The sequence below is a fragment of the Dermacentor andersoni genome, chromosome 11 (genome assembly GCF_023375885.2).
Source record: "Dermacentor andersoni chromosome 11, qqDerAnde1_hic_scaffold, whole genome shotgun sequence".
Lineage (NCBI taxonomy): Eukaryota > Metazoa > Arthropoda > Arachnida > Ixodida > Ixodidae > Dermacentor > Dermacentor andersoni.
The window spans coordinates 52267646-52294460 of record NC_092824.1 but is presented as its reverse complement, the minus strand read 5'-3'; the positions used below and the strand labels follow the sequence as shown (position 1 = coordinate 52294460).

The 26815-nt window shown below is 47.4% G+C and overlaps 1 protein-coding gene across 1 annotated transcript in view; it reads right to left on the bottom strand.

Moving 5' to 3' along the window:
• LOC126517559 (F-box only protein 21-like) overlaps positions 1 to 26815 on the bottom strand; it is a 44054-nt gene that overhangs the window by 12523 nt on the left and 4716 nt on the right. The window contains exons 2-9 of the mRNA XM_050167310.3: positions 25518 to 25757; positions 21504 to 21793; positions 19603 to 19739; positions 17952 to 18085; positions 8578 to 8716; positions 3177 to 3383; positions 2374 to 2582; positions 1612 to 1769 (exon numbers count right to left, since the gene is read on the bottom strand). Of these exons, the coding sequence (XP_050023267.2) occupies positions 1612 to 1769; positions 2374 to 2582; positions 3177 to 3383; positions 8578 to 8716; positions 17952 to 18085; positions 19603 to 19739; positions 21504 to 21793; positions 25518 to 25757 (1514 nt within the window). The remainder of the gene's footprint in view (positions 1 to 1611; positions 1770 to 2373; positions 2583 to 3176; positions 3384 to 8577; positions 8717 to 17951; positions 18086 to 19602; positions 19740 to 21503; positions 21794 to 25517; positions 25758 to 26815) is intronic.

Genomic DNA, 26815 nt, shown 5'->3' with positions numbered 1-26815 from the left:
GAGCCAAAGGTGAAGGTTCGATAATTTGCTAGCTGCCGTAAGGTTGCGTGCCGTAAAAATGATGAGGCAAGACGCACAGGAAACTGAGACCGAACCGGAGCAACACAGCAGTATGCACCCTCCTTTCCCTTCCGGCTTACAAGGAGCAGGGTGCGCTTGTTCATGTAACCATGCTCCGACATTAAAATAAATTTCCGGGCCCCCCTGGAGTTCGAATTAACAAGAATCTACTATATCTACTTCTAGCTCGCCAAGCTACATTGCAAGAACTCGGTATAATTCTTGGCCCCTTTATTGCTTCGGAAAATTTCTTGAAGACCTCAGATTTTGCCCCCACTTAGTCCTTGTGACTGCTTATATCCGTATAATCCGTAAAAAAATAATGCAGATCCCACGCATGGTGCGAACCAGTGCAAGTGAAGATTGGACAAGTTGGCAAGACAAAAAGGTGCACAGTAAAAAAATGGACAGTGGGGTTTCACGATAAATGCGTCCTATAACGGTCATAGGCCCACCTCACAAAGAAAAGGCAAGCTTTATTCAGGGGCAATATTCCGAAGTGATAACTTTCGATGATACTACCACCTTTACAATATTTCACGCAACTTGACACCAGACGACTTGAGGGCGACAGTCAAAAGCGTTTCTGGCACTGGGCAAAGATGGTGAGCTTTGCATAGCACCAGAAAGGCTGTAAACTTAATGGGGCCCAGAACCACTTTTTTATGGAAGAGGAGAAAGGCATTTGAGGTTAAAATGGGTTATGTCAGCAATGCTTTTCCACATAAAGTACTCCTATGCTTTCAGATGATGCGGAGTTATGGACAATCAAACATGGCCTACATGGCGCTTCGGCTCCTTCTCCAATGCCTTGCACTGCAAAGGCTATGGTAGAGCGGGGCATGCCTACAACTTCTAAATGTCGCCGTGGCGGGCAGTTCTAATTTCATTTTGCATGTTAACGTAGAGGCCACTACTTGCGATTTTAGTGCTTATGACGCACTAAACGTAAGCCAAGCATGGTTGTTCTCAGCGGGCCGCAGCGTGCTTAGCCGATGGACTCGTAGCGACACCCCGTGGCGGCCATGGCATCTACGCTACGCTGCAGACGACAGCTACCAATAGCAGCCGCGCGTGGGAATCCTCTTTATTACAAAATAAAGTGTCCAGAAGAGACTGAGGGGCAGGCTTTTGTCAAAGAAAGAGCGGTTGAGAGAATGATGACTTTGTGCTCTGCTTGCGAGCTCCATGTACCATGCATGACAGCAAAACTTAGCCGAGACGTTCACAGCAGCGTATGCTACCCGCGAACTAAGTTATTTCACCAAGCCCGAGAGGTTTAAAGACTCCTTTTATACCCTGACGCGTCCACCGATGAGTTACACCGAACCTTGTGAAAGTGATTGCATTACCGACAGCGACAGTATGGTGGCTAGAGTAGCAACAGCTTCTACTGAGCCAGACAGCCAACAACGACATGCCAAAGCGGGGTGAGGTAGGCAAAGAAAGCCAGCCTATAAAGAAAAAAGAAAATATATAGGGCCAAAGACAGAGAGAGCCCAAACATTCCTTGCAGGCTACATGACTGCCAATAGCCGAGGGGCAGCACACCTTGAGCAGCATATCGGTTGGAGCCATCTTCGACTAGGACGTTGTAGAAGGGCTGCCTGTCCTCGTGGCTGAGGTTGTGCACGCCCATCTGGAAGATCCAGTCCCGGTTGGCTGCACACTTGCCGTCCCAGCCGTAGATGACACACTGGTAGTGATATCTGCACGGGCCAGCGGGAGCCCCATTTAGCTTCCTTGCACAACGTAAATCTCAGATCAGCACCGGACCAGTCTGCGGTTACTTTCATGACGACTTCACTGCTTTACCCCACAAAGCCCCAGCACCATTTCGCTTCAGGGAAAATTAAAACAGCTTGATGGATTTTATGGTTGGCCATTGATATTACATTCATACCAAAAGACAATAACAATGAAGTGCCATTGCATTTATAAATAGTAATAGTAAACTGTAATCCAAACAAAAGCGAAGTCTGCAAAAATATGGAGGCTTCAAGTGATGAGCAGTAGTTGAACAAGGAATATGCCTTGTTCATCTCCTGCTCATCAATAGCAAATAGCAGTGGTATGGCAATTAATTAGCAATTGGTTTTCGAACTATCCGCAACTCAAGCTTCGTTCCAGCCTATAAAAATGATACTATGATCTCTGCATCGTTTCCAGTGCCTAAATCAGAATTTCGAGGTGCCCAATTAAGCCTAAACATACAATAGAGAGAATTAACTGGTGCCTAAAGAGGATGTGAAGTCCACGAGCGAATGCTGAAAAGAAAAAAAGAAAAAAGGAAAAGCAGTGAGAAAGGCTCACTTCTTGTGCCGCATGATCATGCCCACAGCGTAGGCCACCTTGGCGTGCGACCGGGGCTCGGTTCGGAGCTTGCGGGGCTGCCTCTGCGAGCGGTTCTCCCTCCGCTGCTCTAATGCCACCATCTGGCTCTGGGCGGTGCGATACATGTAGGCCACAATGGCGCTGGATGCCGGGTGTGCCGCCTCGATTCCTTTCAGCATGTACAGGATCTGCACAAAAAATTTGGAGGATGCTTAAGCTTTTTACTCCACCGTACATCGCAACGCGTAGAACGTTTTACTTATTGCTGGTGTGTTTTTCACCGAATTACCGCTGACAACAGGTTAATGCTCGGTGTAAGACGCGCCTGCTGTATCTGAAATTTCGTCAATGTTGTCACCGATTCTCACAGCCTGAAAGTCCTGTCTAATGAGATTGCACGCACACTGCAAATAGAGTTGCATATTCTTGAACGTAAGTGAGCACCAGCGATTAGTCTGGAAGGTATGGCAACGCACACATAGAGTGTTGATAGACTTGCTTCGTAAATTTAGATTCAAGGACCGATGAAGACTGAGCTCACTGTTACGGTTTTCATTTGAGTATTGCTAGTTTTTTTTAAAGACGAGTTCAGTCAACGAAGAATTAGACTTAATTTACAGTTATAGCAGTGTTTGACTCTTCACATTAACTACAGCGTGAGAATGTCCCGCAATTCGTTTCATCTGTTTAAGCTACATTGAAGTTAGGATGGGTTGAGCTGTAAACACTGTGTGACAGTAATCGCGCAATCTATGGAGAACCTGCTGGAATGTACACGGCACCTGCTCGTAGTTGATGCCCAGGTGCAGGTAGACGCGTGCCAGCAGAAGCCGGTGCTCGATGTCTCCCCGCATGGGGTCGCTGCGGTGCCGCCCGCGACCTTCAAACAGCTCGAGCAGCTCCAGGGCGTAGCGGAGGCCCTGCATGCCCAGGTTGCCCTCAAACTGTCGCCAAGCCTCCACGAGGTTCCAGCACATCCGCACCAGCACCTGCAGGGCGTGTACGCACACAAGGTCACAAGGAGAATGAATTTACAGGCATGTTCCAAATCATAGAGGGGGGAGGTCGAATTGATACCACAGTTTGAGAATTGGTACCAACTTGCCCAGCTGTCAGTTCTGATCTCCTACACATGTGAATTATGAATGGGCTGACTGTCTACTAATGTGTGAAATTTACATAACTCTCAAAGGCATCCCACACTTCACTATAAGAAAGACAATGGGGTAGGATGGTGCTTCGTGCACTTTCTGATGAGTCATCATAATTAGAGGCCAATTAATTGTTTAGCCAGTATCGCTTTGTCTTTGCGTCAAGAAAAATCAATCACAGGCTTGAAGTTTATGAGCAATTTTATTATTGACTGCATGTATTATGAGCAAAGAAAAGTTGCTCTTCCTACATTGCTGCCGAAATTTGCCACGTCTAACGTCTTGTCAAACATGGTGGTACCTTGAGCAAAGTGGTCATCTGTAGCAGTACAGAGCACATTGGAAGCGACATCAAGGCATGTTGAGAATTCAGGGAGTTCAATTCACCCGAAGCTCAATGTGTGCTGGTTTTTTCTTGGCCACCACTAGACAGAATCGGAAAAAACAAGTCATGTCCACAATTGTGGAAATGGTGCCTGAAAAGGTTATGTTCCAAATCTCTGTGCAGACAGCTACTGTAGCTACTCGCATCCAATGCACACAAAAAAGTATAAAAAGAAATCATGTGCACTTTAGAATGAAGTGCTAAGCCAAAACGGCAATAGCGACAAGCTGTTATCATTTGCGTTCAAAGTTGCTGTAATCCAATCCAATCCGTACATCACCTGCAATTGCAGAAGCTGCAGTAGCTGTAACATTGTTTGTGCCTGTTACACAAGATTATAAGGCTGTCATCGCCAGCAAGACGTTTGAGAAATGCAGCATCTCAAATGTCCTGGACAGCACCGAACACGAGATGGTCTGGGTTGCTGATAACGATAAGGAGGCCTCCAACAGCAACAATGAGAGATAACCAGTCCACTGCGGCTTGGCTGAGGTAAATTTTTATTTTGCAAGTGCAAAAAAAAAATTGTTGCTTGCTCTTTAAAAAAAGAAGATCTGTTAAGTTCACAGTGAAAGGCACTGCGTTTTTCTTTTTTTCATTTCTGGCCGTGAATGTCAGAAGCGCGTTACAGGGGCACATTATAATCAACAAAATATGGTATTTAACAGTCTTTGCCAGACAGCTGCCACCTTAACTCCACTTCCAATTCTTACATAGACGGCAAAGAAGACAACTTTGAGGAGGGAGCATCAACGCCTGCAACAATATAGGCTACCTTGCTGCCCTAGCGAGCAGACAATGCTGAGGGGTGCTAGAATGGGAAGGTGGGGGAATGCAGTGGTACTTAAGCGAGCGCGATTAAATATATCTAAAATTGTTGTCAAGGCCCGTAGAAGTGGCCAGTGTACGAAGCCTTGAGGGTGAATGCTGTTTTAGCTAGAGATGCCACTCGGGAAAAAACACATGTTTTGGGAAAGAGATGTGCACAAGTCGCCAAACTGCGGGGGTCTCGTTGTCAGTCGTTCGCAACAACGCAGATTAAGTAGCACCAAACCTTCAATTAATATGTAAGAGAAATGAGCAACTTTTTACTTCTACTGGATTTTTTTTAATGGGGTACTGAACAACCCTTTGGGATCGGTTAAAAGCACAGTACGTGGACAGCATATGCTGCTGTGCACACCTCAGCCAAATTTTGCACTCATGCACGGCGCGTGGAGCTCACAAGCAGAGCATTAAGTTTTGAACACTCAACTAACCTCGAACTGCGTGAAACTTCAGGTCAACCACACGCACGCTTGCCGGCGTGTGGTCACTACCGGCCGCTATCGGTAGGACACCCTGGCAGACTTCGCTTCACACTGAGCTACTGACGGCGCTTCAAAATGAGCAGGTTGGATGTGGCTACTATCCGGCGGCCAAGAGCTGAAGCAGTCCTCAAAGCCAGTCCCGCACCTCGTAGCACAACCAGACAGGAGCGTGAGTGCGAGTGTGCACTTAAGCTCAGTTGTGCACAAAGCAAATGCTGCGCGTATGCACTGTAGTTGCATGTCTCTGCATGCTGCTATGTAACATCGATACCGCGGCCACCGCGACAAGTATGCTGGCTGAGCAAACTGTGGCTTCAGAAGAGCATGCATTCGGGCTGGTTGGTTCATGACTACGAGCAGTGAACAGCTCTAAACAACAGGCCAGAGAGAGGGACACAGACAACAGCACTGATTAACAACCAAGTGTCTTTATTCTTTCAGCACCCCACCGCTATCTCAAAGCATGGAATCAACAGAATTCAGCATGCGCAGGGTCAAGAATTGCGATTAATGTGATAGGAGGGCAATCTCCTTCGGAAGGAGAGAAATGGAGGGAAGGCTTACACATGCTTCGCCGCTGTTATGAATGTGGAAAGCTTCGGAAATAAGACGTGCGCGGTCATCTCGGTATTTTGATATATAGGTCACATCTGTGAAAGACGGCTTGCAGCCGCATTCATTGCAATGCAGTGATAATTGACCATCTCTAGCTCGTTCTTGAACTTTGTTTGAGTGTTTGCGCATGCGGTCATGGATGCACTGCCCTGTTTGACCGATATAAAAACACTTCCATGAAAGAGGAATCTTATAAAGCACACAGTCACAACAGTCAACAACGAGCCCCTGCCTGTGCTGCTTTATACAACTTTTTTTTTTTTTTGTCGTTCTCGGTCACCTGATTGACTTGATGGCACAGGCTACCTAACTTGTTTCTGAAAGTGAACAGCAACCTAACGCCTGACCTGCTGACAACCTTTTGACGCTTGTCCTGTCGTCTTTCTTGCGTCTGTTGTTTTGCGCTAAACAAAGTATTCATGGATTCACACCAACTAGCCCGCCAACGCATTGTGCTTAACCTTTTTGAGATTATGCACAACCTGGTACCCATGTGGGATAACTGCAACCATTTGCTGTGCGCAATTCTCAGACTGAGTAGCTGCCAATTGCTTTCTTTTAAGGCTTGTTGCAAGTCTTTTGGCAATCCTAGTTAAAAGCGGCAACGAGAAACCTGCGAGCTTCAGCCTGGCTACTTGCAATTCAAAGCTTGCATCTACTTGGTGGTCACAAGACCTGATGAGGGCCGCCTCCATGCAAGATCTTGCAATACCGCGCTTAACTATCTTTGAGTGCGCGTAGGAAAAGGGAAGAAGGCTCTTATGAGACCGAGGAGCATAACGCCAAGATACATGAATGCTTGAGAACGACAGCCCAAAGTCTAAGAAACGCAGCTTGTTGTCTGACGGATGCTCCATGGTCAATTCAAAGGAATCTAAAGCTATGCGGAACAGGTCAAATATTATAGCTGCAGCAGGCTGCGTGTCAGTGGTGTTAGTATTGCAAAAAATTAAAAAGTCATCAACGTATCGTATCACTTTTATAGTGCTAGTCTGGCTGAGCATAGTTCTAACATTGCGGTCATAGCTGGCCAATAAAATGTCGCTAAGAACAGGGGCTATACAGGAAACAATGCACACACCTTTCTTTTGTATAAAAAGCTTATCCTCCACGGAGACTAAAATGGAAAGCATATAAAACCTTAAGAGCTCTAATAACCTGTCGACGTTGATACCACATGCATTCTGAAACTTAAGAACACCGTATTTGTCAATGCAATGGCCAACTTCGATGCATACATCTTCTTGAGGCAAAGAGTAATATAAGTCCTTGATGTCCACGGAAAAAGCTCGGACAGCCTTTGGACATTCCTCATGGAGAAAGGTGGACCACACCTTTTCAAAAACGAGCTAGAGATAGTCAATTATCACTGCATTGCAATGAATGTGGCTGCAAGCCATCTTTCAAAGATGTGACCCATCTGTCAAAATACCGAGATAACCGCGTACGTCTTATTTCCGAAGCTTTCCACATTCATAATAGCGGCGAAGCATGTGTAAGCCTTCCCTCCATTTCTCTCCTTCTGAAGTAGATTGCTTTCCTATTACATTAATTGCAATTTTCGCCCCTGAACATGCTGAATTCTATTGATTCTGTGCTTTGAGATAGCGGTGGAGTACTATATATTTGCCGACTGAAAGAATAAAGGCACTTGGTTGTTAGTGCTGTTGTCTGTGTCCCTCACTTTGTCCTGTTGTTTAACGCTGTTCACTGCTCATAACCTTGAACTGTGGCTTCCTGAAGATAACTGCGTTAACCACGTGAACACCCAAATTGAAATTTGAACTGTGCGCCGAGGTGATGTTCAGCAGGCGGAGCGTTGTGGGCACACCCCACTCAGCCGTAGCCTTTGTAATGCAAGTAATTGAAGAAGGAACGAAAGCACTGTGATAGGGTTGTTTGATTACCGCTAACTTCGCTTCTTCTGAACAGATTGGAGTAGATCTTGCGGCAACATATTTCTTAAGTAGTTATAATTTAACTTCAAATGCATTTCTTGACTTCAATAAACAGTCATTCAGGGTCCCTTTAAAGGAAATTTCTCACAGAAACCTCTCAGTCTGCCTTGGCATAAAAATTGGGCACGCATGGGGGCAAATGATGTCCACAAAGTTCCAATACACAGTTTGACATAGAAAAAAGCTATCTTCTTAGACTCCAAGTAAGACAGCTTTGCTTGCTGGAACAAATTAGAACAGTGCTTGCCATGGCTGAATGCACAGATGGCAAAGTGGACAGCAACCATCTTAACTCTCAATATACTAGGTAGCATCCAAAACTATGTGGCCAAGACGTGTTTTTGGCACCAGCAGTATGCAAAAGCAAGGCCACTTAAATGTTTTTTACAGTGCAGCTGTGTAAGGGTGTTCCGCAATGGTTTTCACACAGCGGCAACAACATGTAGCGGTGTCATGGTGTTCAAACCGTTGCTCATGCACGAAAACTTTTTTTTTTTCTGATCCTTTCCTTTTGTTAAACAGTTGGCAGTGGTACTTGTAGGTGTTCTGTCCTCTCTGCAGCATATGTTTTTACACCGTTCAAGAGAATGTATAGTAAGCCACATGAAACTGCCCAGCAGAAATTCCTTATGCCAAGATAGTGTTGATAATATATGCTCTACTGATCTGTAACCAACCTAGCCAAAGTGAAGCTTTGTTATAGTTGTCCTTTAGAAGTTCTTTTAACATTGCGCTTCAACCTGATAGCCAAGAGAAACGCTGACCTTTGGCGTGCGGAGCACACTGTAGCAGGTGTCCCTGTCCAGTTGCAGGTTTGGGCACAGGGACACGCATTCATCCTGTGCCATGAAGCGACCACCGTGGTAGACATCGATGTAGGTGTATCGCTGATCCTCTGGCAACCTGCAGCATCATCCCAGACATACATGACGCAGACTTCTTCTTGCAGGATTTTCCTTCTAGGTTTCAAAGCTCAAGCTAACAGCCACACACACACTGGAAATACATACATACTTCAATGTGATAAACATGGAGATAACAAAGTAAATATGAAATTTGGTTGTCCGTGCTCTAGTTCAAGGGGTGTTCTAGTGCTATAGAAAAGCAGCATTGGCCAGGAGCTGCTGTGGTAGCTTGGGTATCCAACTAAAATATGCTGATGTCGTCTGACGGGGTTGCCACGAAAATGCTATGATGTCGTGAACAACAACAGGTGTGTGCCTGTATGAACGCTTGATAACGTCCACCGCATCCGGTCCAGCTCTGTCTGTGGCAATGCACATTCCGAGGAGCCTATGCGCTGTTATGTGCTAGCATACCAGTACGCAGTCAGATTGGATGCTGGTCACATGTCCCTCCATACAAATGGTGAATTTGCCGACGCAAACTCAAGGCATGTCCTCCTGCTAACAACTGCATCCTCCACCTGCTTGACTGCGGGTTTGTGTCGCTGCTGAGGGCATGTGAAGTTTCAGCGCTGGCTGCCTGTAGCAGCACCAAAATTACAAGATCCGATACAACTTCAACTGCTGTGAAGAGAATACAGTGAACTCTCATTAAGACAAACTCTGTTAAGCTGAATTCTTGCACATAATGAACAGCATGGGAACGTTTGTTTGGCCTTCCATAAACTTAATGCAAAAATAATGCACTTAGGACGAACTGTCTCAGACGTACTCTTTGGTTAAGAATATTCGGGGTGACCGTAACGCTACCTATCCAGGAGAGTAGAGTGCCTTATGCGCCATGTCCAGGGGCGCGCGCATCGAGGCACTCTACTGGAGGCCTGCGGCGTACATCACCCATGGAGAGACGTGAAAACAAGAGGAGGAAACAAAAAAGTTAGGGGCATTTAAATTCATGAGTGCGGGTGATGACGCAACGCACACGAAGCTATTGGCCATCGACGCGCCTAGATGCCTACACTGTCCCATCGCAGATCATATTCAAGACAGGGCTCGCATGACCATGCCAAACACAGCTGCCAATGGACTAGAACGCCCCGCTGTAAACATTTGCTTCCTAACTAAATTAACAAGCATAACAAGCGCGCATAGGCAAACATGAACACATCACACTCGATGACCCTGGACACTCGCTGTCAAAACGCCGGCGTGAGGAATCGCTGCAGCAGCAGCAGCAGCAGCAGCAGCAAGAGAGCCGACCTAAGTGCTGTTTATCGCTTCACCGCAAACTGAGCGGTGAGAACAAAGTGCACGCAAAGCTACGAGCCATTGGCCCACCTAGACTGAAAGCAGATCGCTTTCAAGATAAAGCCCGCGCGTGGCCGAAGTACAGCTCTCCCCTCCCCCGGTGGCATGCACATGACGGAAGACAGTGCGCTTCCTACCCCCTTTCCACCCTTGCGCATGCAAGATTGAGCCGCCATCGTTGGCTCACCCTCGAATGCTTTCATTTGCACACACAGTGTACAGTGCGTGAAGACGGATGTTATCACGAGATGAACCTGGTACGTCCGTATTGCAAACAAAACCTGTAGCAGCTGCTAGAGGAGGTCAACCCAGTGCGCCTCCACCTACCTTCCTCCTCTGCCATGCTTCGCCTCATTTCTCCTTCCACACTTCACTCAACATCACCTATACTTTCCTCTGGGTGGCGCAGCTATACCGCGCGCTCAGCACGCTCCTCCATACTTTCACTAGCTTGGAGCCTGCACCGATTACTTCTGAGGTGGCAAATGCCTGCTTGAACTCTCTAGTGAACTTTTTCCAGCAACATGAAGGCACAGAAGAATTTTTTAAGGTAATTAGGTGAGGTGACGTCATTCTTGGGTGTTCGCCTACTTGCACAGAAGCAACATATTGTAACGGACAGTTAAGGAAACCCAGATACAACTATTTATTGTGGGCGAACTTGTGCCCTGGGGTAAATAAAAAAAACACTGCCGCGTTCTAAACGGGAGATCAGGAAGGCCTTCTTCTTCTCTCTCCAGCGTCGCTTCACCTCGTCTTCTTCTTGTAGACGCCGACAACGGCCACCTGCGATGCGAGTGCGTGCGGCGAAAACACGTGCTATTACTTCGTCCTTTTCCTTCAATACTCCGTTGTCGTCTTGAGGGGGCGCACGAACCTGCGCGCGTAGTTTAAATGTTTCTGCCTTGTATCATTATCCCCCCTCCAAAATGCATCGTCCCGATGCGTAAAGCGACGAAATTGTTCACAAGCAGTTGTCCACACTAAAGTGGTATATGGTACAGAAAAGATGTTTGGTCGAATAATCACTGCCTGTCATAATATGGCTTCAGTCTGACCACATGTACAGTTTCTGTGCGACGCCGGCATCGTGATGAGCTCACTTGTCCTTCTGGCGTAACTTCGTAGTTCAGGGGACTGATGCGGCGAAGTACTCGGTAAGGGCCGAAGTAACGGCGCAAAAGCTTTTCGGACAGGCCGCGCGTCCGCATGGGGGTCCACACCCATACTCTGTCACCTGGTGCATACTCGACTTCCCTTCGTCGCAGGTTGTAACGGTCCGCGTCGATGCGCTGCCTTTGTTGAATGCGATGTCGCGCCAGCTGACGTGCTTCTTCGGCCCTCTGTGTAAAGACACTGATGTCAGGGTTCTGTTCTGTACTGTCGCTGACAGGCAGCATTGCATCCAAGGGTGTGGTAACTGTTCGACCAAAAACAAGTTGGAATGGCGTTACTTGAGTGGTTTCTTGCAATGCGGTATTGTAGGCGAATGTAGCATAGGGTAGGATCTTGTCCCATGTACGGTGTTCTAAGTCTACGTAAATTGACAACATATCGGTCAGCGTCCTGTTCAATCGCTCGGTTAACCCATTTGTTTGAGGATGATAGGCAGTTGTTTTCCTGTGGCTGGTATGAGTCAATTTCATGATGGATTGCGTCAAATCGGCTGTGAACGAAGTTCCTCGGTCCGTGATAATAATTGCAGGGGCACCGTGTCGTAATACTATCTTGGTGACAAAGAATTCAGCCACTTCAACGGCCGTTGCACTGATTAGACAGGATGTCTCGGCATATCGCGTTAGGTAATCAGTCGCTACTACAATCCATCGTTTCCCCGATGACGATGTCGGAAAAGGACCAAGCAAGTCCATTCCTACTTGTTCGAACGGGGCTCCTGGGGGTTCTATTGGTTGAAGGAGGCCTGCGGGTTTTAATGGAGGCGTTTTGCGTCTTTGGCAATCCCGACATGTTCGTACATAATGCTGCACTGAATTCAATAGCTTTGGCCAGTAGTATTTAGCATGAATTCGGGCGAAGGTTCTGCTCACTCCGAGGTGTCCTGCTGATGGGTCATCGTGACAGGCTTCTAAGATTTCCGATCGCAAAGCTGAAGGAACAACGAGTAGAAATTTCTCTGTGCTGTGCTCAAAATTTCTTTTGTACAGGACGCCATTTCTCATCACATACGATGACAATCCCCGGCAGAAAACTCGCGGAACATGGACGTGGTGTCCCTCGAGGTGCCTGATGAGTAGAAGCAACTCAGCGTCAGACTGCTGGTGTTTGGCCATCTCAGATGTGGTCACGGCTCCAAGAAACGAAAATTCGTCTCCATCTTTCACAGGAGCAGATTCGACCGGAGCACGTGATAAACAATCAGCGTCACTGTGCTTGCGACCTGACTTGTACACGACCGTTATGTCGTATTCCTGCAGCCTCAGACTCCATCTAGCAAGTCGTCCAGACGGATCTTTCAGGTTTGCAAGCCAGCACAATGAGTGATGGTCACTGATTGCTCGGAACGGTCTACCGTATAAGTATGGTCGGAATTTTTCTATGGCCCATATTACTGCGAGGCATTCTTTTTCGGTGGCTGAATAGTTGGTTTCAGCCCTCGAAAGAGTGCGGCTAGCGTATGCAATCACTCTTTCCTCTCCGTTTTGCCATTGAACGAGGACGGCACCAAGTCCTAAATTGCTGGCGTCTGTGTGGATGTCTGTTTCCGCTTCCTCATCAAAGTGCGCAAGGACCGGGTGGTTTTGAAGTCGCCGTCGCAGCTCATTGAACGCATCTTCTTGTTCACTGTGCCATACGAAAGGCATATCTTCTTTCGTTAATCGCGTTAACGGCTCGGCAATCTTCGAAAAGTTTTTGACGAAACGTCTGTAATAGGCACAAAGTCCTAGGAATCGCCTAATGGCCTTTTTGTTGGTTGGCCTAGGAAACTTTTCTACTGCTGCGGTCTTCTCAGGGTCAGGACGGATGCCTTCGGAGCTAATCACATGGCCGAGGAAAAGGAGCTCATGGAAGCCGAAGTGACATTTTTGTGGCTTTATCGTCAGCCCTGCTGAACTAATAGCTTTGAGCACAGTCCTTAGTCGTTCCACATGCTGAGCAAAGGTGGTAGAAAAAATCACGACATCGTTGAGATAAACCAGACAGGACTGCCACTTTAACCCGGAGAGCACAGTGTCCATCATCCGCTGAAAGGTGGCAGGTGCGGAACAGAGGCCGAACGGAAGTACCTTGAATTCGTATAGTCCGTCTGGTGTCACGAATGCTGTCTTCTCGCGATCCCGTTCGTCCACTTCTATTTGCCAGTATCCGCTTTTGAGGTCGAGAGAGGAAAAGAATTTCGCATCCCGTAGTCTATCGAGGGTGTCATCGATCCTCGGAAGTGGATAGACATCCCGCTTTGTGACGACGTTTAGCTTCCGATAATCAACGCAGAAGCGCAAGGTCTGATCCTTTTTCTTTACCAGCACTACAGGCGAAGCCCATGGGCTGGTCGATGGTTGAATTACGTCGTCTCGAAGCATTTCTTCGACTTGTTTGCTGATGACCTCTCTCTCCTTCGGTGACACTCAGTAGGGATGCTGGCAAATGGGCCTCACAGCTTCGTCGACAATGATGCGGTGTCTGGCGATGGATGTTCTCTGGACTTTCGATGTCGTTGAGAAACATGAGGCGAATTCTCGTACAAGGTTCTCTATTTGCTGCTTCTGGCTCGGTGATAGTGCTGCTTCGATGTGGACGGATGCGAGTATGGAGTCTACGTTGTCAGACTCCAGTAGTGCACCATCGGAAGAGCTCAAATCCGTAATTTGTTCATAATCGTTAAGGCGGGCAATGACGGTTCCCTTCGCAACATGCTGAACTTCATTTCCAAAATTAGTCAGGAAGACATTTGAACACCCGTCACGCAGCCGAACAAGGCCCCTTGCCATACAGATCCCTTTTTCGAGTAAGAGCCCAGTGTTACTGTCGGCTATTCCTTCATAGTCGCTGAATACGGTGCTTCTTACGGCGACAGCTATGCTGGATCTTGGGGGTATCGTGACGTCGTCGTCTATAATCTGAAGCGCATCGAATCGTTCTTCACTCTCGAACGTCGCGATGGCGTGCTTCGTTGAGAACGACACACAGGATTCCTGCAAGTTGATAACTGCACCGTTCGCCTGCAAAAAGTCCATTCCAATAATTACATCCCTTGAGCATTCTGATAGCACAATGAAACTGGCGACGTATGTAAAGCCGCGTATTCCGATTCTAGAAGTGCACCTGCCCACCGGGTTGATAAGGTGTCCACCGGCGGTTCGAATTTGCGGTCCTCTCCAAGGAGTCAGCACTTTTTTCAGTCTTCTGGCAAGTACTTTGCTCATAACGGAATGGTCTGCGCCTGTGTCTACTAAAGCAGTAATTTCGCAGCCGTCTATAAACACACATAAATCGGAAGCTACGTCACTCTTTTCGCAACTGCTCTCGCGTCCGTCGTTATATTTCAGAATCAGCGCTGGAGGCTCCGTTCGTGCGTCGACAGCGGCCTCACCTCCACAGGTCGCCGGCATTAGTTTTCCCGACGTGGGCTTTGGGGGCGTCGCCTTGGGGAGCTTGAGGATGGACGCGGGCTCGGTGATCGATACCTCAGCGGCACTGTTGACCGAGGTTGGTGTTGCTGTGAAGTCTGCGGGCTTTGGCGCGTTGACAAATACTCCTGGATCTCGAAAGGGCGTTCAACGTTTCTTGGGCAAGGAGCGTTTATGGAAAACCCCCGAAGTCCCGCTCTGCGGTATTCGCACATCCTGTAGAGATGACCAGCTTCGCCGCAGTGGTAGCACAGCGGGATTCTATCAGGAGTGCGCCATATGTCAGCTTTCCGGTATCTCGTCTCCGGCGGAGACGGCAAGAACCGAGGTTCAGGTACATGCGCAGTTGCCGCGACGAAGGTACGTCCTGGAGATCCTCTGAGTACCTCGGCGTACGATACCGTCGGCCGTACCGGTGACGACGCTTGCGGCTGTGCTGGTGGGTGCTGTTCGCGGACGGCTTGTCTCACTTCTTCGCGAACCACTCCTGCTAACGAAGAGACCTCTGTGGGGCCGTTGTTCCGCTGTTGCCTCTGGAGCTCTTCTCGAACCACAGACCTTATGAGTTCTCGCAAGACCTCGACGCTGTTCCCGAACATTGCCGGCATCGCATCCACAGAGGCGATGTTCATATCGCGGTTGTAGAGTCTCGCACGCTGTTGAAGAGTCCTTTCCATAGTTGTCGCCTCGGAGCGGAATTCGGCGACGGTGCATGGAGGGCTGCGAACCAAACCAGCAAAAAGCTCCTGCTTCACGCCGCGCATCAGGTGCCGAAGCTTCTTGTCCTCGCTCATGCTCGGGTCGGCTCGGCGGAATAAGCGGGACATATCTTCGAGATACATTGCCACGCTTTCGTTGTTTCGCTGGCTTCTTGCTTGCAAAGCGGCTTCAGCTCTTTCCCGGCGGTCTGTGCTCGGATACGTGGCCAACAGCTCCCGTCGGAAGTCATCCCACGACCGGAGGACAGCTTCGTGGTTTTCAAACCACGTTCGCGCACAGTCTTGCAACGCGAAGTAAACGTTGCGGAGCTTCCGGTTTTCGTCCCATCCGTTGTAGTCAGCGACGCGCTCGAAGCCTTCCAACCAGTCCTCGGCGTCTTCGAAGGTGTCGCCGTGAAAAGGCTCGGGCGTTCGCGGCTGATCAACCACGATGCGGGTTGAGGCTGTCTGAGATGTCATTTCTGTATTGTCTGCTGCTGCTATTATAGTCTGCTCCGGCAAAAGAGGAAACTCGGGCGGCTCACCACGTAGGCGACGGCTCGTGCGCTGGTGGACGGGCGTAAGCTCGTTGGGTCTGAGATGGCGTGGTTCCGGGCTGCTTTCTCCAACTCGAATTGGGCTGGAAATCATTACCCAGCACCTCCACCAGAATTGTAACGGACAGTTAAGGAAACCCAGATACAACTATTTATTGTGGGCGAACTTGTGCCCTGGGGTAAATAAAAAAAACACTGCCGCGTTCTAAACGGGAGATCAGGAAGGCCTTCTTCTTCTCTCTCCAGCGTCGCTTCACCTCGTCTTCTTCTTGTAGACGCCGACAACGGCCACCTGCGATGCGAGTGCGTGCGGCGAAAACACATGCCATTACTTCGTCCTTTTCCTTCAATACTCCGTTGTCGTCTTGAGGGGGCGCACGAACCTGCGCGCGTAGTTTAAATGTTTCTGCCTTGTATCAATATATCCATCACGGACTGGATGAAACCAAGCAAGAATACCCACTTAAAGACAGTTTTTTATTAAGTTCAGCTAAGTAAATGCTTTGTATGTCATTTTTCCCCATTGTGCCTACTTCATTTACTGTTTCAACGTGAAATATTTGGATGCACCTGGTTATACTGCCAATTATTCTTCTGATAAGATGAACTTCTGATAAGACAAACAAATTTTCAGGGTTCCTTCGAGTTTGTCTTAAAGGGAGTCTACTGTATAAACATGGTTTGCCCATGCCCCAAAATACATATTTTGGTAGCAAAAAAATTCACTGACAATTACGATACTCCTTAATGCGTAATTTGAGTGCAGCTCTGTATGTGTTTTCATTTCGCAATATATTGGCTGGTGCGGACAACCTGTCTCGTGCAGCACATTGCAAACGGAGTGAAGTGTGCCGCAACTATTTCACTAATCAGGCGATCGCGAGAAGCAGAGGATGGGTGACGCAGGGGCGCGATTCACTGCAGCAACCGCAGACAGACCTCTGCTCATGCAGCGCTTTGTTTCCATACATGGTATCGGTGGAAGCACTTGCCACATGCCATCGGCGAACAGACGACAGCACACTACTCTGGCGCCATCTCGCAGCGGTCGTCGCCGCAGAGACCGTCTTGCGCGACACTGCGCTTTTCTTCTCACGCTATTGCCATACGCTCCCCTCTTCCACTTTCTGCCTCATGGTTCCGCTGCACCCTCCTCCTCCGCTTTCCTCTTCGTGCTCAATTCGCTATCGTCGCCTTTCATCCCCTGCTGCGCTCTGCATTTGCGCTTTCATCCTTCGCTGTACTCGTTCGCCCGGTTACGCCGAAGGACGGCGACACTAAACACAGGAACGGGCACCTAAGAGCCTGCGCTCTAAAATGTAAAATACTCAGTAAGAAGGATTTCGAACATTTTGTTGTGACCACAGGTCCGAAACAACATTAACTGAAACTACCACCACAGGCCATTTTAATTATCAGCTGCCAGCGCTCTCGCACAACGATCCGCTGGCAGCTGTAGTACTCGTTTGCAATGTCGTTAGGCCTAGCTGCTTTGATGTTTGCCATCAAGCGTACTGCTGCTCGGTGCTGTGTTCTTTATTTAAAGGATTCATCGCTGCTGGCAATGAAGCTGGATATGCCTTTGTCATCCACACCGATGGCGTCGAAGAGTGGAAAGCACGACAAGGGTCTAAAGCATTGGACACTGCTGAATCCATAAGTCAGCTTCGCAGCAATTCAGCGGTGTTAGGCGGCAAAGCATACCAAGAGTACAAAGGGGCCATTGTCATGGGACATACAATGTGTTTCTCAATTATTCAGGTACAAGCGTGAATCCACCAGCTCCTGACAAAGTACGAGCACTGAGATGATTAATAAGTGTACTGTCAGGCCTTTAAAGCTATTTCGTACGTACCTGTGACTATTTTAGCCCTTGAGGGCAGTTAAAAGCATGCATTCGTTTTTTTGGACTGCTAGATTTTTCGGACGTTTTCTCGGTCCCTGAGAGTCCGAAAAATCTGACATTGACTGTATTCAGCAAAGCAGCAGTAGCAGTCACAATCGGCACGTTTCAGGAGGTTCCACAATAAAAAAAAGCTTCCCTTTAAATAATGTACACGTCACTTGGAGCCAGTGTCACTTACAGAGGGTGCTCCAGCCACTTGAGAAGGAAGTGTGTGGGGAAGTTGACCGGCATGCAGAGAATGCCCAGGCGCCTGGCCACTGCTCCATATATCACACACAATGTCAGTGGGATCCCGCTTTTCTTTTCCAAGACCTGCATCAATTGCACAATCGGCCAACATGATTAACGTTTCATATCAAACCCTGTCATGCTCAACATGTCATATATTCAATGGTATGAAACTTAGCACAAAGCTCACAGTTGCAGTTTCTTATTGCAGGAGTGAAAGTTTCAGCTGTGTAACGTTGATAAAGCCAACTACTAACTAATTAATTACTGTAAAAATAATTTTTTCACTCAAATAAAATTTTATGGTTCTGTTTATGGATTCTTCATGGCCAAAAGTAAAGGTGATCAAGTTGTTCCAACTTTCCTTCATGTGGAACTGTGTGTGTATTAGAGGGTTAAAGGGCACAAAAGAGACAAATAGATTTACCTGTATTAGCAGTACACTACCCTGCTGCAATGCCAAGGAAAAGCCACTCCTACCATGTAAGGTGGCTTGATAAATGACAGGTGGAACCGCTGCCTAGAATTTCTCACACTACCTTGCCAAGGCACTACAGACATTGACGGCCACTGCTTGAACCTAGACAATTCTTTATCGGTAAGGATGGACTAAACTGCACTGAAAAAGTGTCAAAGACTGAATTTAGCAAGTTGCAGGAGCTTTTGCTGAGCCAGAACGTCAAAAATATGAGAAAAACACTTTGAAAGCCATGCTATCACACTGACATAATGGCGCTTAGGCTTCAGCACGAACATTTAAACATGGTACATTGGCCTTCACTTTCAGTTTTGAAAATCAATCTATCAGCCTTAAATTACTGAAAATAGAGTTGTGAAAGAATACTTTATTAGCCTAAACCGATTCAGTGTTTCTCTTCAGTGTCCCTTTAACATCAATGTTATTACTGTAACAGCAATTATATGGACACTCCAGGCAAATTTCCATCGTCGTCGGTGCTGTGATGTTGAGTATGAAGTGCTAGTGCGACAACATCACGGCTGCACGCCATATGCTGTAGGTTCAAGCAAAAGCTTGCGAGGGAGAGCCAAGAATTGTGGTGGCTTGATGCAGCCGTGTTTTCTCACACTCACAGCGGAGGAAAGCAGGGAGGCGGCACAACATCTACTCACGCGCGCATGGGGGGAGCGGGGTGATGTGTATGCGCCAGGTGTATGTGTGTGTGTGGGGGGGGGGAGGTACAAAGTGGGCAGGTCAGTGCACATCTCTTCAACTCCAGCTGCAGCGGCTGAGTGCAGCCACACACGTCCTAAATTTGAGGCGATCTGTGCTGGTTCGTGTGCCCTGTGCTCTCGTGGGTGCCTAGTTCGAGTTGAAGCAAAAGTCAGCACGAGGGCGAATTCACTCGCAGCTGCCAGCGCTCTTCATCACGGCAGCGTTCTGACGTGTGCCCACGGTCATCGAGCGAGATGCGTTTGTGTTTACCTGCGCATGCGTGACAATGCGCTTGTTAGTGCTAGGAGATGCGAGAGTCATGCGGGGAAGATGAACGTCACGAGATCTGAGGAAGTTGAGTGGCCTCGCGCTGTTCGTGAAAACGGTCTATTGGGTGCGTCTGTGCTATGGTGATGATGAGGCCCACCTTGTCTATAAACGAATTCTCCGGCGTGTGGTAGTGCTGCCTGTCTCCAGTCAGGCCAAATTCGTTAAACAGGGCCTGGTTGATGCAGACGAGCACGGACCGGCACTCCCCGGGGCTCCACCTTGATTCAGATAGGGCTGCGGAAGAAAAATCAATGGTCTAATTAATTCGACATCATGGACTGCCCTTGACTACCCGTGGAACTGCAATACATTAGATTTTCCCAAGCAGCTGAATTGAGTGAATCGAGTGCAGTTGCACTATATTTACTTTGCATCTATGCACAGTATGAGTGTGGTGTTAACACGCACATTATTTTGCTTTTGACGGGGACTGTTCTTCACTGGATTATCAACGTTATACAGTTACCACTGGGCACAAGATGTGCCTCCTCTATCAAAAATTTCTTGACTGTTGTCGCCAATTCTGTATCAAAAGTGTCTTGTCTAGTGAGATCGCTTGTGTGCGACACAAATAGAGTTGTACAATCTCAAACATACACGTGCACCAGTGACTACTCTGGAATATACAATGAGACATATAAATAGCAGACAGACCTGGGGAGGTATTCTGTAAGCATCCACCCAGTGGACATGTCCATTTCGTCTGCTGTTGCAGTTCTGATTGGCTCGGTGAGACACCAGAGCCAATCAGCACTTCAGGAGCAGACTAAATGGACATGTCCATTAGGTGGACTCTTACAGAATACCTCCCCTGATCTGCTACATCACTGATGTGGCTGTTCACATCAGAAGAGATTCGTCGGTCAACGACTGTGCTAGCTGCTATCATTGTGGTTCAAGCGTTGCTTGTTTTTCTGGGCATATGTTCACCCAATAAAAAGCTTGATTCCTAACTCACAGTTTTGCCAATCTTTATCATCACTAAATGTGACAACAGGCTGAGGATTCTCCAGTCTCCTCAGCTTTTCCTATCTGCAGACTACAATGTATACAGCAATAGACGTCACTTGTGGCCACCATAAGGACTCCGGTGCTCTTTGTAGCCACCTGTATGCCGCTGCAAGGTTGCAGCTGCTGCATGCTTCTACAATGTAGTGCTGCTCTTATTGTACTCTATTATATTTACAGCATTACACAGTTTCAATGCACATTTACCCTATATCGATACACATGAGATATGCTTACATGAATGAATGAATGAATGAATGAATGAAAGAATGAATGAATGAATGAATGAATGAATGAATGAATGAATGAATGAATGAATGAATGAATGAATGAATGTCAGATGGGCTGGTTCATTGCTAGGATTGTAACCAGTTTAGTCAGGTCAGAACAGATTAGTCTGTGAAGCATTTTCCATGGGACACCTTTCTTAGTACAGCTGCTATCTCTTACGTCAAAGAAATGGAATATGGTAGAGCACGAGTGGTACATAAGCACTGTAAAAGTTTTGGTTACTATGGTTAGGGCCTGCTGCTGTCGCCTAGTGTCAAATAAATGTCAGCTGTAACCCATTACTCTTGCTGTTTTTGTTTGCCTCTTGCGTCTCATTCAAAGCAGCACTGGTAACATGCTTCACAATCTGAGTGAGCAAGGCATAAAGTGGTTGGGTGAGCGAGTGGGCTTGAGAGTGGAGTAGTCAGTGAGTGAGGGTGTGCATGGTTGCACAAGTAGGTGAGTAGGTGAGCACCACTCACAAGTGATCCGAGTGGTGAGCAGGTATGAGTAAGCGGGTGTGCGGGCGGGTGAGTGAGTGAGTGGGTGGAAGAGAAGGGTGAGTAGTGTGGTGAATGAGTGAAGTGCCGAGTGGGTGAGGGAGTAAGGTGCCAGTAGGTATGTAAGTGAGTGAGCAAACATACAGATGGAGAGGCGAGTGAGTGAGTGAATTCTTTCTTTTTTTTTTTAAGCACAGAAGGCAGACACAATGCTTCTCACCTGTATGGCTCAACTGCCAGTCGCACCTGACGAGGGGGTGCCCGGGATGCCTTGTGGCCACTATAGCTTTGGCTCGGCGAGCCAATTCGTCCAGAGTGCGACGCACCCACTCGGTTGGCACCCGGTACAGTGGTTGACACCACTGTGAGACAAGGAGTGCGCCCTCTTCCAGGCTGGGCTCGGCCGAGGTGTCGCACCCCAGGTACGACTCCCAGCGCTGTTTCATGTGCTCATGGCAGACATGGCACTGCACCCGTCGGGCGTAATACTTGAGCGTGAGATCCTCATTCCTGCACACAAAGCTGGATTCTCACTCAAAGAACACGACACTAGGCGCAAGGTAAACAATGTGTTAACACACATACAGCCAATTCCCGTCCATTCAACCTCGATTAAATCAACATTGTGCTTAATTTGAATGACGTGGAAAGCCCTGGCAAGAAATTACCCAGGCAAGAAATTATACATTGCAATAGTAGAAAAATGTGTTTACTTCAAATGTGAAAGCGTGCTGCTTCAGTTAATGATGATGTTTATTGGTATCCTTTTTAAAACAAGGAGGCGACCAACAGCTACCTAGCTCGCTTCAGCTAATTAGGTTTCACTACATCTATTGCAGTGTAGTTTGCTTACTTATTCCTTGATCTTTCCTTTCTTTGCTAAAAACCTCTATCTCTATACTGTACAGTCATCTATGTTTGTAACAACTCCGGTTCGAGCAATCTTTTACCAATACTCTAAATGTCTCTTGCTTAGCTTGCCTCCTGAACAGTTAATACTCCCATCCGCTCTCAACCCCAGCACTTCTTCAAGTTATGCAGTACCAACTGGACCACCAGTCTGTTCTCTTGAACTTCTGAAAGGTAGACATATCGTAGAAGTCTTCCTCGGTGAATATCTCGGCATTTTATTATGATGAGCTGAGTCGTTCCCAGACTTTTGTTGTAGTAGACAACAAAAGTTTGGAAAACAAAAGCCTCATCCTGTTGTGAACACTTTCCTCAGCATGTCTTTGCCCTCAGGCAGCCAACTCGGGCCTTAACTAGCAAAGTACTGCCCTCTGTGTCGTCATACCAATTTTCCCTCCCGATTTCTTGCTAGGCATATTTGTAAATCTCTATGGTAATTTCTCTTTACGCACTTTGCATCCAATTTATTGTCTCTGTTTCGCTCGCTTTCTTTTTGACGACTCCTGGCTGCCTAGTTACACTTTCAATTGCCCTGTACTTGATTTCGCCCAACTTTCTTGACCTCTCTTTCTCTCTCCATTCTGTGTTCGAGCCTTTGACGTACAGATATTTGCGCACTTCACCTCCAAAACTATTTTGGCTCTGCACTTTCCCCAACTTAAAAAGATGCCCATTCCATGTCACTCTAGACTGCCTCATTTGTGGTTTTAACATGGGCCCCCACTGAATTCCGGTTAACTTCCATCCACAACAGGATCTCCAATTTTAGGCACAGAATCGCATTTGGGAACGTTTGCGCTGGCACTATTATTCTTTTCCAAGTTCATCGCACCACTTAATATTTACTGCAGCCCCAAGGTGCTTTACGTTAACGTGATAGCGTTAAGGAGCTCGTGTCACAGAAAACCTGGTGTCAGTGTCCGACGTCATTTCGGCAAAAAGATTTTCGAACCCCCTATACCCTGGCCCTCCAAGTGAGACAAATATTTTACTGAACTAAATGAATTTCTCAAGCTAAAGCACGTGGAAAAATCGTAAACTACGACATACACACCACCTACAGACATGATAGCTCTCGGATGGTAATTCGACTATACGAGAAAACATAATTCTGTTATTCGAAAACTCAAAGAAACCCCTTTTCCAGCGTTTCTACCATTCTCAAACCAGCCGCGGTGCTCACCATGTGCGTGCGCCGGCATGCGGGTGTCTCGGGGGCCATGGAGCGGCACGCCTGGTTCCTTGCAATGCCTCCGGCTGGCACTCGCCTCTGCCGCATCATGACCCACTCGAGAGGACGCGTTTCTACCACAAAGCCCACATTTGTGCATAGCGTTCATAGCCAGCGTTTCCCGGGAAGCGTGCAAAGCAGTCAGGGATCTTTGAATGCCATCGCATTCCACTCTTAAAGGCGAAGCTTAAGTATCTTCAAAATGTTTTCGTCCCTGCTGAATTGTGCTTCTCCTTCATCCTCAGATTACTCTGGTGAATGTTTGAGTAAGTCTTTCTTTCGTTTATATAGCATACACCCATGTGTTCATATTGCTTGACCACAGTTCTGACTTTCTGTTGAACAGATACCACATCATTATGCATCATTTGAATAAAGATCATAATTCCTGATTCCTCTGTATGTACTATAATGAAGGCCAAAATATGTCGCATCATTACCACACATACTCGCAAGTCATTGTAAATCCCTTGCTAGTAGCACTATGTTGTCCACATATATCAGCCCAGGGACCTTCTACTGCACCCTTTGCCCATTACAGTTGTAAGATAAATAAAAATCTAATCCATTGTTTTTCAGTTGTCCTTCTATGACATTAACATAAAGCATGAAGAACAATGAAGACAGAGGGCATCCTAGCTTCAGTCCACAGTGAATTTCCACTAGTACTTCGCATTTCTGGCCTTCCCATACAATTTCTACTTGGTTGTTGCTCTATATCTCCCTCAGCAGCTCCACAATATCGTCATCTATGCTGTCGTGCCCGAGAACATTCCATAGCAATACTTTAATGTCAAGAGCTCCCATAATATTGCTACAGAACAGTATTTACAATGACAAAGAGGCGAGCAGTGAGAAGACGACGATGACGATTGGATGCTAGCGCAGGCTGTTGCCTCTTGGCCAAGTGTGGTGTATTCCCTTGTAAATATACTTGTATATAGCTTTTCATCTGTGTCTTCCTATGTAACATATCTGGTGAGAGCGGTTAAACCATACTCTTACCGATATGCTGTCCAAGTACGTTTCCAAGGACCACCACGACTGGGACATTGCCCTTCCTTACATCACATTTGCGTACAATTCTTCCCGGCACGACGCCGCCGGATTTTCTCCATTTTATCTGCTGTACGGTCGCGAACCGACCTTGTGCCTTGACACGGCACTTCCTCCTGCTGCGATCTCAACAAGCGAGTATGTGCGCGACACCATCGCCCTCGCCAACCATGCACGCCAGCTTGCCCGTGCTTGACTGACGGCCTCGCAAACCACTCAGCAGTGTCAGCACAACGCCCGCCACCGTGACGTACAGTTTTTGCCTGGTGCGCTCGTGCTCCTGTGGTCACCCTCTCGTCACGTCGGACTTTCAGAAAAGCTCCTTTCACGATACACAGGGCCCTACCGCGTGCTGCGCCAGGTGACGTACGAAATTGCTCCTGCGTGTTCAACCTCGTCCTCTGCTCTGGCATCTAGTGATGTCGTGCACGTCAGTAGGCTCAAGGCTTACTACACTGCTTCCGAGTCCGGCCTTTAGTCGCTCTGGGATGGCACTTTTGCTGCCGGGGGTAGTGCTACGGAACAGTATTTACAATGACGAAGAGGCGAGCAGTGAGAAGAAGACGACGACGATTAGACGCTAGCGCGGGCTGTTGCCTCTTGGCCAAGTGCGGCGTATTCGCTCGTAAATATGCTTGTATATAGCTTTTCGTCTGCGTCTTCCTATGTCTGCTCTTCCTTTCTACTACTGCGGAGCTTTATTTTTGAGAAACCCATACAAAGCTTCATGTTGCATTTGGGTGGTTGACAATTTTTCCCTTTCACGGAGGCATGCTCGTGACTGAAAAAAATTTTATTCTGCCAATTTTTTCGCTCCAACATGTGGGTGTGGGCCTTACACAAGTAAGTACAGCGAACCCATCACGAAAGCCACCTTTGTGCAAGACATCAGACTGCAGAAGCCAGCGCTTTTCTTGGAAGGCTGACGTATGCCTGGCTCTCCCATTAACGAAACAATTAGTGACGGTGTAGCTAATGCTAGGAAAGCCGCACGCATGACAACCACGAAGGAAGTACAGTAAGGTGCAAGGCTCTCACGGCTGATCGTCCTCCAAAATAGCCGCCAGCTCGTCACTGAAGAAGAGCAGCTTTCGCGGATGGCAGCTTAGGGACGAAATTCCCCGGAACGCATCCTCGGAGAGCTCATCATGCACGTAGAAATCCCGTGACATCTGCGACATCCAGGATCTGAGCTTGAGTCCACAGGAGAGGCGCTCCAGGCACTCTTTGCGCCATCGTGTGTTGGCAGCACTGTGCTGGCGAAAAAGGTCAGGCCACCTAGAAGAAAAGAAAAAGTATTTTTTTTCTCCTTTTTGCTCAAAGAAGCTAAATGGAAAAAAGATGAAGTGAACATAAAGAACAAGTTGGAGGGGGAAAAAGAAAAGAGAAATAAAAGGAAAATACCTCCAAAAATGAAGGCAAAAATAAAATTGCTGCTATGACCTTGCTTACGATTTACTGCATTAAATTGAGCATCTAAATACTTTATTCTCTCACTCTTGAATTTTGTATAGTATAGGTCGTTCTTCAGCCTTCTGATTTGGTGTTTGCTATTTTTGCACCTTCTGGTTGTTTACTAAATTGTATTTCTGTGTTCTTTTCTGTTTTAACCAATTGGTTTGCACATTGTCAATGTTTATGCAACTCTCCTTTGGTTGTTCTCTTTGGTGGCGCTCATGTGAATGTCTATTGATATGTTCCACTTGTGCTTATCATTTTGTGCTACATCTCATTTTATGTGTATAATTTATACTGATACATCAAAGAAAGCGAAGCTGCATAAGAGAGTTATCGCACCCTTTGGAACTACTGGGAAAGTAAGGGATCTTTAGCTGATCGTCTTGTCTGAACGCAGCAGCAACCGGCTGACTGTTCTTAGTGACGACAGCAATGGCTACCGTGCAAGCTGTGTTTGAGTGAGGCTATGGCTGGCTGTACATGACCGGGGTAGTTGGAGAAGTATGGGAGATGCCTTTGTCCTGCAGTGGGCATAACCAGGCTGATGATGATGATGGTGATGATGATGATGATGATGATGATGGCTGTGCTTAGGAACAACCTTCACACAGCCAGCATTGCAGCAACTCACTGTCAGCTTTTACCATTGCAGCCATGCAGACTCCTAGCTGACCTTGACGTTAGAAAGAAGAATTATGGATTGCTGGTTAAAAAATTGAGCACATAAGCTGTTGTCCATCTGAATGAGATATACACAGAATAACCTTTATGTTTTTCCGAGTAAACTTTCAGTTGACAGACAGCCCTCATCCTGTGTTCTTTCCTAGTTCTATCTGCTTGCATGCTGTTTATGGGAGGTATTGGCTATTTATTTCCAA